The sequence below is a fragment of the Phaethon aethereus genome (assembly GCF_964289735.1).
Source record: "Phaethon aethereus genome assembly, contig: HAP1_SCAFFOLD_752, whole genome shotgun sequence".
Lineage (NCBI taxonomy): Eukaryota > Metazoa > Chordata > Aves > Phaethontiformes > Phaethontidae > Phaethon > Phaethon aethereus.
Genome location: NW_028113967.1, coordinates 1 through 12,977, shown reverse-complemented (window position 1 = coordinate 12,977; position 12,977 = coordinate 1). Strand labels below are relative to the sequence as shown.

Sequence of the window (12,977 nt, the reverse complement as noted above, 5' to 3'; positions counted from 1 at the left end):
TGCTCTGCAGCCGGGGCCGGTGCCGCCGTGGGGGCGAGTCTGGCACCGCGGCACATCGGACTTGGATTTTCACCTCACCACAAACAAACTTTTGGCAGGTGGACATTCACCCCGGTGCTGGCCGTGCCGCAGCACGGCGCGGCGGGAGGCACGGGGCATCGCCGCGCTGGGTGGGGGCCAGCGCATCATCTCCCCACTTGTGCCGGGCGAGTCCTTGCCGCCACACACCGCGGCCGGGACCGGAGGTGGCCAGGGAAAGCCGGCACGAGGGGACCCCACCACGCTCCCCCTTCCTCCCCAGCTTGAGACAGCCCCGGCCGCCATCAGCCAGGGACCCGGCTGTCCCCCAGCTGCTGCCCCTCGGCAGGACACGCTGCCAGGGTCCCTCCGCCGCGCGCCGATGTCGTGGGACCCACCTTGCCGATGACATCGTTGCGGCTCAGCCTGTCCTTGTCCATGACGGTGATGACGATGGTCGTCTCGCGCAGCCGCTCTGTGGGGATGTCGAAGGCGAAGGACTCGTTGAAGACGGGGTTCAGGCACCGCTTCATGACCACCGTCTTCTTCTTCTCCACCCGCTTGTCCTTGTACATCAGCCACACCTTCACGTAGGGGTCTGGGGGGACAGGAGCTGCTCTCAGCCCCGGCTGGGCGTCGGGCAGCGATGCCCGCCGTGGCAGGAGCCGGAGCTCGTACCTGACGTGCCCCCGATGTCCATGGCTTTGAGGTTACGCGCTTTGATGATGTTCACCACGATGGAGTTGGCAGAGGGGTTGTAGCACAGCGAGAGCAGCAGCTCCCCACGGCTTCCCTGCGGGACCCACGGAGGCCGTTAGGTGGGCGCCCTCAGAACACCCACCCCTCGCCGTGGCACCCAGCCCTGATGGGGCACCCAAAGCCCCTCTGTCCCACCACAGGAGCGAGATGCTGGGCTGGGACCCCCCCTGAGCTGTCCCAAGGGTGGACTTCAGGGCTGTGCGGAAAATCAGGGCAGGAGGAAACGGGGCCATCCCCAGTGGGACGTTTTCCAGTCTTGCTGGAGGCGGGAGGAAAAGAAAACTTTCATTTTAGATCTACCTGAAACAGCTCTTTTTCACCAAAAATGAGACACTCGCTTTGGGCTACTTGGTGCCTTAATATAAAGATAAAGGTTTGGGAAGAGAAACCTCTCCATTGGATGTTGAACCTTCTCGCAAAGCAGAAAACGTCCCTGTTGGGACACCACAGGGACAAGGGGTAGCGTCCCCTCGAGGACTGTCTCCAGGGGGTGGGAGGGGGACCAGGGCCTTACGCTGCCGTCGCTGCACGGCTTCAGGTCCTTCCAGAAGGTCTGCATCTGGGTGAGGTCCACCTTGTTGAGGGGGATGGACACCTCCCCGATGGGATCGTTGCGGCTGAAGCGGTCATAGTCCAGGACCTGGAGGTACAGCACCCGCTGCACCACCTTCTCGTAGGGGAACCCTGTGCCAGAGATGGAGGCGATGAGGAGCCAACTTGGCCATGGTGAGCAGCACCCGGTGCCGGTGCTGCCTGGCCCTGCCCGCGCCGGTGGTGGCACCAGGCAGCGGACGGGAAGCGGACCATGGCACAAGTGGCTGGTGGCAGATTAATTCCCCTGTGTGCGCCCACCCATGGGTGTCTGCTGGGGTGGGGAAGGGGCCTCCCCACCACGTCCCCCTTATGGGACGCAGAGCAAACACCTCCAACCTGGCCTCGATGGCTTGGCCAAGCCATCTCGTCACCAACAGCCACCACACTGGCAGCTTCAGCTGAACCGATCCAGCCCAGGAGAGAGGACAGATGGTCCCACAACCGCTCCGCTTCCACCCCAGTCCACTCCAGTCCGTCCCAGCACCTACCTTCAAAGAGGAAGGTCTCGTTCCAGTGCGGGTTGAGGTTCTTCCGCTTCACCTTGGTCTCCAGCTTGTGCTTCTTGTCGGGGAGCAGGTAGATCTTGACAAAGGGGTCGCTGGTGCCGCTGAAGTCCTTGGCTGGCAGCTCCTGTGCCTTCATGATCTTGACGGTCAGAGTGGACTCCTGGAAGTTGTAGCCGACGCTGAACTGGATGCGGCCCAGGTTCTCCCGGCTGATGCCGTCGTGACCCTCGTCGTCCTCAGAGCCCGGGGAGAGCTGCAGCGGGGGGAGGAGGGCGGTGAGCGCGGTGCCGGGGAGCCGGTGGGGGACGACCCAGCGGGGTCTGCGCACCCTCGTCCCCCCCCCGTTTTGGCTCCCGAGCCCGGTTCGCACCAGCACCTGAAGCTTAGCCCCGCGAACTGTCAGAGGGCATCAGCCTCTCCCCGGCTGCCTGCCGCCGCCATCGCCTCCGAGGACTCCTGGCTCTGCGCCACGCATCCCGGGGACGCGGAGCGCCAATTAGCCAAATTCCTCCTGACAGCCCGTCCCTCACGTCTCCGGCACCGCTCCCTCGCGCCGGCCTGGGGGGACGGGCGCATCGCCTCGGCTGAGCTGGGGCCGTGCCAGCCGCGGCGCCCGGCTGCGGCGGGGACTTGGCAGAGCGGGCTGGGACGTGCCAGCGGGCTTGTGGCGCGGGGCGGGCGTGGGGAAGAGCCGGCGGGGGGGGCGCGAGGAGATGCCTGGGCAGCGCCCAAGGTGGGATGCCGTCCCAGGGGAGCCCGTCCCCAGCGCGCCCCATCCACCCACCATGAGCATTTCGCTGGTCAGGGAGTTGACCAGGTCGGAGACGGAGGAGCGTGGCTCCGTCTTGCGGTCGGACTCATCGTGTGGTGGCTGCCCGGGCACCGGTGCCGTGTTCACGGCCTTGCCGCCGGCTGGCAACCTGGGGAAAGAGAGGCAGCACCTTAGGGGAGAGGGGCCAAGAGCCGAGGGCGAGACAGCGAGGGGCTCCCCCGGACCCCCTCTCCTGGTGGGTGCTGCGCCAGCCCCTGGCAGAGGCTGGGATGCGGGCAGAGCCCGGCCGCGGGGACGCCCGGGGCTGCGCCGCCGCCGGCTGCGTGCCGCCCGCTGCAGCCCGCCGGCCGCCCCGCGCAGAGGGGCCCGGGCTGGTGCAGGCAGCCGGTTCTGCCTGCGCCGCCGCCAGGCAGGGCTGGGTGCCGGCCAGTGTCCTGGTACCCATGGCGCGTCACCTGGGAGCACGGCAGCGGGTCCCACGCTGCCCATGTGCCCCCCGGCTGCATCCTGGTGGCCACAGAGCCCGTGGCGATGGCACCTGGCCCCGTGGCTACCCAGTCCCCGCCAGCACCCGCGGCTCCAGCTCTGCCTCACCCACGCGCAGCCCCTCGCCACCCCGGCGTGGGGCCGAGCGCGTAGTCTGGGCTCGGTGCCTGGTGCCAACCGCCCCCCTTTCCCTCTGCCACCGAGCCCTCCCCGGTGCCCCGCAGCCAGGACCGCTGCCCCGGCTGTGCCCGTGTGTCTCGGCAACGGCAGCCGGGAGCCGCGGCGGGCACGCAGCCGGAGCAGCGACGGAGGCGGGCGGGCACACGCCGGGGCCACGCTGCCGCGAGGCACGAGGACAACAGGGGACGCAGGCGCACGGCGGCAGGGACAGGGCGGCCCTGGGTGGCTCCCGCGGCGCCGACAGATGCGCGAGGGAGGGGACAAGCACGCAGACAGGCACCCCACGATGCGCCCCACGCTCCCACCCGCCGCGGCTCCCGCCCGAGTCGAGACACGGCGATAAACCAAGAGATGGACCAACGGGACACGCGCCGCGGCGGGCAGCACGCCGCCGGCACAGCCCCAGCGCCGCGGCCGGCTCAGCGGGCAAAGCCACAACGCATGCCACGCTGACACGCCAAGCACACGCAGACGCACGCCGACGGAGACGCGGGGGACACACACGCGCGCAGCGGCACGGGGCGGCCGCCCTCTCGCACACCTCCACACGCGCACGGCTCGTCCGCCCCGGCGGGACGGCACCCGGGGAGGGCCGGAGAGCCCGAGGTAGCTGGGGAGGCAAAATCAGGTTAAAAACGGAGCGAAAATGACGGCAGAGGAGCCAGCAAGAGGGATCGCTGGGCGAGGAGGTGCCGGCGCAGCCGTGGGTGCCGGGGCGGTGGCGCGCGCCGGCGGAGGTCGTGGACAGCGAGGGAGAGAGCGGGAAAGAGCAAGAGAGAGTAGGAGCAGCGTCGTCCACCACTGGCCTGCCGGGAGGGAAGGGGGAGAGAGGTGCAGGGCGGACGGACGGACAGCGGTTAGTCGCCGGGACAGGAGCCACGCCGAGGCGCCGGGCTGGAGCCTCCGGGGACGGGCTGGAAGGAAGAAGCTGAGAAACGGGGATGGAGGAGACGTTTCGCGGCTGGCAGCGCCGGGCGGGCAGGTGAGAGCGGAGGGTGCCGGAGCCCGTCCCCTCCGCCCGCCGAACCCCCCGCATGGCCCAGGGGGACGGGGAGCAGGGGGCAGCTGGCAGCGGGGAGGCCATGCGTGCGCCGCGATGCGTCTTTCGGGCCAGCGAGGCGGGGGGAAGCGGGGAGCAGGGTCCTGCTGCGGCACAGCCACCCCCCGCCCCGTGCCCGGCGCCCGGAGTCCCCCGTCCCCTCGCCCGGCACAGGGCAGCCGGCACGGTATGGCACGGCGGCCGGCGCTCCTGGCAGCGACCGGCTGCACGGCGCGACGCCGGGGAGGGGAGTGCTAAAAGATGGAGCGAAACCAAGCCGAGCAGGGTAAAAATAGCCGGTGGGCGAGAACGGTGCCAGTTCATTAACATGCCAAGCATGCGGGGAGGCAGCACCCGCCGGCTTCACACCTCCTCCCCGCTCCAGAGGGGATTAACGCCCCGCTCCCGGCGCCGCGGGGCCCCTCTGCTCCTGCCGGCTCTCGCCGGCGGCCGCGGCTGGGCTCTGGTGCCGGTATCGGCTGCGGTGCTGAGCCTTTGGCCCGCGGGGAAGGCGGGGAGCAGCCGGAGGCGGGGGGCTGTGCCGCGCCGCCACGCGGATGGCTCGGAGGAGAAAAGGGGTATCGCGTCCCCCCGAGCCTGTGGCGCTTGCTCTGCGCCCCGACAGCCTGGGGGCCGGAGCGAGGGCTGAGCGCCCGCCACCGCGGGGATGTCCCCGTGTCCCCAGGGTGTCGCCCACCCCACAGCGGGCTGCAGAACGGCCCCGCCGGGCCGGAGGTCCCGGCAGCGCGGCGCACGAGACGCGCGTCGGGATGGGACGCGGCTCGGCCGCCGAGGCGGCGGCGGCGGGGGGGCCCCCCGTGCCTGGCGGCCCCCGCGCCCCGTTCTCCTCCCGGCACAGGGGCTCTCCCCTGCCCTGCGCCCCGCTGCTGAGCGCGTGCCCCCCAGCATGCAGCCAGGGTGGGGGTCCGGCGGCCGGGGCTGGCAGGAGGGGGAGGGCGGGGAGGGAGGAGGAAGGGGTGGGGGTCCTCTCGGTGCCGCTGCTCCAGAGGCGGAACCGCGGGTGCCGGTGAGGGAGAGCCGCAGACGTTGCTGTGCCCGCTGCCCGCGGGGCCACCCTGTGCCGCTCCAACCTTCGCGCTCCACGAGGCCAGCCTCCTCCTCCTCCTCCTCCTCCTCCTCCACCCTGGGTGAGGCCCTCGTCTCCTTCTCCTGCGGGACTGCCCTCGTCCTCGCTCATACCTCTTGTCCCCCTGAGCGTTCGGCTGGTTCGGCTGCGTCCCAGCGGGTTGCAGGTCAGGGATATTGGCAAAGTCATCTTGCTCTGAGAGTCCCAAAACCAGGGATAACACCACCATCCGGCCTTCCCTGCCCGGGCGGCCCCGCCGGCAGCGGGAGAGAGAGAAAGAGAGAGAGGAGAACAGCGTCAGGCAGGGAACCGGCAGGAGCGGCGGCACCCCGCAGTCCCCCGGCGGCGAGGGGACCCCGGCTCTGCCCGCCGGCCCCTGCGCAGGAGACGATGTCCGCGGCGGGTGCGGAGGGCTGCGGGGAAAAAGGTGCCGGCTCCGGCGAGCCCGGCGCGCGCGGGTACTGCCGCCAGCCCTCTCCTCCACCGGTCCGGGCGGCGAGCGCGCCGAGGTCCTGCCGCGGTGGGAGAAGGTGCCCGGAGGGGCTGGGGACGGGGGACAGCGTGAAGGGAGCGAGGTCCCAGCATCCTTCCCTGGAGGAGGAGATGGTGCTGCCACGGCCGAGGCTCTTTGCCCGGCTCCGGCACCGCCGGTGCGGCCTCCCCAGGGCCCGTAACTGCATTTACACCGCGGCGCCAGGGAGGCAGGCGGGAGGGTAAACAGAATAAAGAGCAAAAGCAAAGTTAATGGCTTTGGAAAGTTGCGGTGGTAAATGGCAGCGGGTCCTCCGCGGGGACGCGGCACGCCGGCTCGGCACGTCTCGGCTCCGCGGCTGCTCCCCCCCCGCCAGTTAAGGCTGGAACCAGCACCGATGCTGGATAAAGCGGGAGGAACGTGACCCTCGGCATGGCTGATGAGCCGCACCTCGACATCGGGCAGCCGGCAAACGGGGCCAGCGAGGAGAGGGCAGAGCCGGCACGGTGCTGGGCAGGCAGAGCCGGCGGTGAGGAGCGGGGGTCACGGCCGGTGCCGCAGCTGGGAGGGGACCCCCGGGCAGCGACCCCGGGGTGCCTCTGCCTGCCCGCAGGAAGGTTCAACCCTCCCTCCAGGGCTGCCTGCGCAGGCAGGAGCGGGCAGCCGAGCCTGCGTCTCCCGGGGCCCTTCCCGCCCAACCCTGCCGCAGAAGGTGCTGCGCCGCCTCGCGCGAGGGCAGGATCAGGCCCGTCCCCGCCACCCCGAGTGCCACCAGCTTGCGGGGAGCGCGGCCGGGACCCGAGCATCCCCCCTCCCGGGGTGCCGGGGGGCAAATGGAGGCCAGGGGGGAGCCGGAGGACCCCGGGGTGGACGGAGGCAGGGGACCGGCTTTGCGGAGGCGTTACGACGTCACGTGCCGAGCTAACGGCGGCAGCGTGGGACTCGGGTCGGTCCTCGGCGCTCGAAAGCCAGCGCCGGTACGGGAGATAGGGCTAAGCCAGATTAAAGCTCCCCGGGCTCCGGCAGCTCCGAGCTGGCTGCCGCCGCGGCGCCCGGCCCCGGCGGAAGGCAGCCTGACGGGCAGCGGTACCGGGGCCGAGCAGACGGTCACCCCCGCGCGGGGGCCACCGCCGGCATGGCCGCCCACCCCCCCCCCGCCGCCTGGGGCAATGTCGCTCCCCGGGGACGCCGCCGCCGGCCGCCCGGCGTGCCGGAGCGTCCCCGCGCTCCCCGGGGACCGAAGGGGGGACCCGAGCAGCCGCCCCAGCCGGCGACGCGGCGGGCGGTCCGCGGCAAAGCCGCGGTGCGCCGGGGGAGAGGGCGAGACCCTTCCCGGAGCCCCCGGGCTGGGGGAGCTGCCCCTGTGCCCCCGCGACGGGGCCGGAGGGGAGCCGGCGCGGCCGCCGTGCCAGCGTGAGCAGAGGAGAGAGCGACGGGGGGGAGCGACGCGCGGGGAGCGGCGGGGAGCGCAGACTTACAGGAAGGACTTCACGTCCAAGCCGCGGTTGCGGATTTGCCCCACCACATGGTCCCAGCTGCCGGGATTGGAGCGGCTCCGGCCGCCAGCCGTCCGATGCTTGGAGCCGGCGGCGATGCCCTGGCGCGCCTGGCCGCCGCGGGAGCCCCGGGGGTTGCCGGCGCCGCTGTGGGCCTGGAGGTGGCCCAGGCTCTGGCTGGTGGTGGGCTGGCTGCGGTTGGCGCGCTGGTGCTGGCTGAGGGGCTGCTGCAGGCTTTGCTGGCGCACGAGCGTGCGGGGCCTCTGGCATTTGGGGTCCCCTGCTGAGGTGGGGATATACTCAAGGGTAGTGGCTGTGGACAAGGTGGAGTCCTCGAAACTTAGGGAGAGGAAGGGCAGAGGGGAGGAGAGAAAGGAGAAGAAGGTGAAGGGGCAAAATTGGAGGAAGGAAAAGAAGAGCGTTAGAGAGAAGACGCCCCAGCGCAGGGAGCGCTCCGGCAGGGGCCAGCGGATGCGGCGACCGGTTCCTCTGCCTCTCGGCCTCGGCTCGGCCTCGCCGGCGGCACGGGGCTCTCGCGCCGCCGCCATCTCACCCGTCTTGGCTCCCGGGCGCCGTCCCGGGCTGCCGGGGGGGCTCAGCCGCGGCGCCCGGCCGGCCGGGTGCCCTCCCGCTCCCGCGGCTGCCGCGCAGCCGGCGCCTTCCCGGCACGCCGGCCGACCCCGTCTGCGAGCTAATTAGGCCGCTGCGTGAAGGCGAATCCCGCGGCGCCCGCTCACGTGCTGCCAGCCAGCCCGCCCCGTCCCCGTCCCTCCCAGCCCAGCACCCAGCCGCCAGCACCGCCGGGTCTCCGCGTCCCCCGTCTCGCGGGACCGTGCCGGCTGGGGGCTGGGACCCCCATGGTCGCGGCATGCCAGCAAGCCGGGCGTGCCCAGGGCCAAGCCAGGCTGCCGGCGGCGAGGGACCCCAGCGGGGCGGGGGTCCTGCCACGCTCCCAGCCCCCTGCTTGCGGCGGGCGATGGGACGCGGCCCCGGCGGGACCGGGAGCGTGGAGATGCCCAGCCTCGGGGGACCGGCTCTGTCCGGCCGGCGGAGAGGGAAGGGCAGGCGGGAGGCTGGTGCGGGAAGCGGTGGCGCCCGGCGCTGGCCATGCAGCCGGCCCCACGCCGGCACGGCGGCACATGCGTGGCACGGCCCATGCAGCCAGGCAGAAGCCCCGGGCACGGCGCCGATGCCCGCGGCAGCCCGTGTGGCTCATGGCCGCAAGGCCAGGGGGTCCAGCCAGCCTGGCAAAAGCCCTTGGGGGTCCTCGATGCGTGAGGGTGGGGGCCCCCCCGGGACCACCGCCCCGCCTGGTACCGGGGAGTTGCCTTCAGCGGCAGCCGCTGACCTTACCCCGGTCCCCGCGCTGCCGGGGAGCCGGCTGAGACTGCGCGGGCGAAGCTGTGCCGTCGTGCATTGCCAGCAGCAGGGGACAGAGGGAAGGGGAAGGAAAAATAGCTTTTTAAAAAAAAAAAAAAAAAGGGGTGAAGAGAGAGCGAAAGGTGAGAGAAAGGGGGGGGGAGGTTCAGAGGAGCGGAGAGCCGGGACGGATCCGGCCCCACGGCCGGGGCCAAAGGCACGTGGGGCAGCACCCAGGCGCCGCGCCGCCCTCCCCGCGCCTGCCGCCGCCCTCCTTTTGCTTTCCTATCGAATCCTAAATTAGTTCAATTTACAACCTCTCAGTCACAGGAAACTAAATCTGGCTCCGCTCGGCCCGGCGCCAGCTGGAGGCGCGCGCTCCCGCCGGCGCCGCGCCAGGCGGCAGCACGCCCTGCCCGCGCCCACCCAGGTGCCCCCGGTACCCGGGGAGGGGTACAGCAGCCGGACCCCCGGCACGGCCCCCCACGCGCGTCCCCGAACCCGAAGGCTCTGCGCAAAAGAGACGCTTCGCCGCCGACTTCCTCGTCCCCCTTAACCCTGCCCGGCACGCCGCGGCGGACGTCCACCCGTCGTCCGTCTGTCCGGCTCCCAGCCCCTCCGGGCTCTGGAGCCAGGATGGCAGAGCCCGTCCCCACGCCGGCGCTGGCACGGCCGCCGGCACAGCCCGGCTGTGAGTCAGCGGGAGCGGAGGTGCCGAGCGGCGCGCGGGCGCGCGTCCACGGCTCTCGGCACGGCAGCTGCGCGATGCCTTTTCAGAGCCGGCCTTCGCACATCCCGCCGGAGGAGCGCGGGCTCCCGGCGCGTTTCGCCTCTCCGCGGAGGCTGGGTACGGCTGAAGGCTGCGCAGCCCCTCCTCTTCCTCGCCTCTGCCTCTCGCCTCCCAGCAGCCGAGCCGGAGCGCACCAGCATCACGCCAAACGGGCGGCCACGGCTCCAAACCCCCAATCTTTGGGCTTCCAGGAGGCATTTGGGATTTGTCCAAGGCAGCAGGACCGGCCTTTCTCGTTTGAAAAGCTTTTCTCCCAGCTGACAAGGCTGGAAGAAGCAGCGGGGAGAGGCACGCCAGCCCCGGGAAGCACCTTTGCCGTCGCCACCGACTCTCCAAGGGTGCTGGGGCCACCGCCGGGACCCGCCGGCGGCTCAGCCGGCGGCACGGCCCTCGGGCTGCTGCGCCATCGGAGCCTGCTGCACCCCAGCACAGGGAACTGGAGCGGAGATTGGAAACGTAGGACGGAGCCCGCAGCCAGATAAATCACCGCCGTCTCCCCCGGCAAAGCTACGGTTGCTACCGGCAGCGGGGGGTCTTGCTGAGACCCCCACCCAGCTTGCCTGAGCCACGCAGAGCATGCCAAAGCTCTGGTTTTCCCCTAAATCTGATAAACCGCTGACTTTCCCCAACTCTTCCCCGGCATCGGGTGGTGGAGCCGCAAGTGAGGTGCCTGCGCTGGGTCTCGTGGCCATGCCGTGGGTCAGGGGAGCGCCGTGGAGGGAAGAGACCGGCGATGCCGGGCACCGTCCCTGACGGCCGCACCCCGGGGACAGGGATGTGGTAGAGCAGCTCCTGCCTTTGGGCCATCGCCAGGACGGTGCCCCCGGGGACCTCACCGGGGATGCCGAGCTGCTTCCCACCGGCATCGGGCAAAGCCACCTTCGGCGCTGGAAATGTGCCGGGGACAGCACCCAAGGGCGCTCCTCCTGCCCGGCTGGGGCTGGAGCCCCGCAGCCCCCTCCTCCGCTCCCCCTGAGCCGAAACGCTGCCAAAGCGCCGCCGAAACGCTGCCGGGGGCCTGGGCAGCTCCTCGCCTCCCTCGGCACGGTGGGCCGGGGCATCCCTCGGCGGCCCCCGTCCGAGCGCAGCTCGCAGAGGGGAGCGGGCGCCCGGGCACGCTGGCGGCGCCGGGGGTCCGTGCCGCGGTGCCGTGCCGGACCGTGCGTGCTCACTCACTTGGACAGGCTGAGCTTCCCTGTGGCCAAGTGGCTCTGCACCGTGTGCCAGCGGCCTCGCGCCGCCTTCCCCGCGCCGGGCTCGCTGTGGGCAGAGACGCTGCTCCTCATGCCGTCCTCGCCGAGCCGCTGCTGCTCCCCGGGGCGGCCGTCGCGCTCCCCCGCCAACCCCGCGGCGGCCGACGCCGTCAGCTTGGCCCCTGATAACAGAGAGCCACTGGGCCGGGCCGGCGGCCGGAGCCCCCCAGACAGACACGAAGGGAGCCGGATGGACGGACGTGGGGGGGGAGGGGGAGGCGTTTGATAGGGGTGGGGGAGAGAGCCGGAGAGGGACAGACGGACAAGAGACAGACAGACAGACAGAGAGAGAGAGAGAGACATCAGCACTGCAAAAGAAAAGGGGTCCTGGCCGGGGGGTGCGCGGGAAAACCTCGGCAAAACCGTCCAAAATAGAGGCGGGGGAGGAAGGCGAGGGTCAGGGCGGGGGTCCCGCTCGCCGGCAGCCCAGCCCCGGGGGGAACCCGTCCCCGCGCCGAGGGGGTGCCCCCAACGCGCAACCCCGTCCTGCGCCGCCGCGGTGGGGGGGGACCCGCCGCGGCCCCGGCCGCCCCCGGGGGAGCGGGGAGGAGGGGTTGCTCGTCTCCATGGGGCTGCCCATGGGGTGGCGTGCGGGGAGCCCGGGAGGAGGAGGAGGAGGAGGAAAGCGAGTGGGTGCTTGGGTGCTGCCCATATACTCACTACGCGGAGCAAACCCAGTAAGGAGAGACTCACTTGAGGGAAAGCCGCGGATCACCGTACGGGGCGTAAGGTGAAATGTTTAGTATAAACTCCTTGGAGGGTAGGAGCTCCATTTCTGCTGCACTGTGTTGTCATTGTTATTCCAAAAGTCTCTGTCTAGATCGCTACAGCGGCCGCAGACCAGGGGAGAAAGAAAAGGGAAATACAAGAGAAAGAAGCTGAATTCCTGCGAGAGGGGAGGAAAAGCAGCCCTCCGCCCCCGGAGCGCCGGGACCCTGCGGAGAGAGACGGGGCGCACGGCCGCCCGCCCCTCGGACGCCGACACACGGGCGGACGGAGCGGGGCAGAGCTGCGGAGAGACAGGAGCGGGCGGCCTGGGAAGGAGAGAAGGATGGTACGGGATTAGAGAGGTGCCAGCGAGCGCGGTGCCGGCGCGGCGTCCCCGGCACGCGTCTCCGTGCGTCCTCCGCATGCGCGTCCGTGCGTCCTCGCCTCCTCAGCAGCCAGGTCCTGGAAGCGCACGCTGCTTGGTTAACCGTAACGCTGCTGCGTGTCGGAGACCCCTCCGGGGCCCCTCGTGCCGAACCAGCCCGCTGCCGGCACGGAGCCGGAACCTCCCGGCCCCGGTGAGCCGCCCGCTGCGTGCCAGGGGCTGCGGAGCCGAGCAGCTCCCCGCCGGCGCTGGGGGACTTGGAAAGCCGCCAGCGCCCGGCCCTCGCGCCCCTCGTCGGTGCTTGCCTGCGGCTCCGGCTTGAGCCCGGCTGCGCGGACCCTGCCGGCGCTGGGGAGGCAGAGCCGTGTGTGCCATGCGTGAGACGCCCCAGCTCCGCTCTCCCCTCCCGGCCCGCGGTCTGCGGAGCTGCACCGGCCACGCTCGCAGTGGGCCCAGGGAGGGCTTCGTCAGCGGGGCAGGGCCGGGGCGTCCCTGGGGACGCCGGCACTGAGGTCCCCATGGCTCCCTCCGGCCGTGCCCGCAGCTCGGTGGGTGAGCCGGGGGGGGATAGCCGAGGGTCCCGGAGGGACCCACCAGCTCTCCCACTGGGGCTGGGGGACCTGGGGACACCTCTGCCCCGACCACGGGGACCATCACCAGGCAGCTGCAGGAGGAGCAGGGATTGGCGACGCTTTGGCACGACGGTGGGGACCACCCACCGCGGCCCTCACTGCCCCCGGCACAGAGCCGGGCAAGCAGCCGCTGCCAAACTCGCTCTGCCGGGGCCGGGCTGGGCACGGACCCTCCTCGCTGGGAGCAGAGGGACGGCCGCCCCCGTCCCCAAGGAGGGACCTCCCCGCTGCCGGGGGGACGGCACCGATCCGGCACGCATCCCCGCGCGGGCAGGGCACCCGCGCCTGGAGGACGGCGTGCGGCAAAGGGCAGGGTGCTGCGCGGGCTGCGGCCGTGCCGGACCCACGGGCGGAGAGGCTCCCGGTGCCGCAGCCCCCTGCCCCTCTCCCCCCTACCCTGGCACCTACTTGATGGTTTTCTTTTCACTGCGGCCTCGGCTG

The 12,977-nt window shown here is 71.5% G+C and overlaps 1 protein-coding gene across 1 annotated transcript; it reads right to left on the bottom strand.

Moving 5' to 3' along the window:
- Window positions 1–323: 323 nt before the first annotated feature.
- Window positions 324–12,970, bottom strand: LOC309416389 (synaptotagmin-7-like; the record flags this gene model as incomplete). The annotated part of the gene is given in 11 exon segments (XM_082015945.1): window positions 324–616; window positions 697–811; window positions 1,292–1,461; window positions 1,860–2,130; window positions 2,662–2,797; window positions 5,555–5,680; window positions 7,392–7,748; window positions 10,735–10,950; window positions 11,505–11,565; window positions 11,568–11,635; window positions 12,945–12,970. Coding segments are annotated over 11 exon segments (1,839 nt in total), but the record flags the coding sequence as incomplete, so codon positions are not given.
- Window positions 12,971–12,977: the final 7 nt, after the last annotated feature.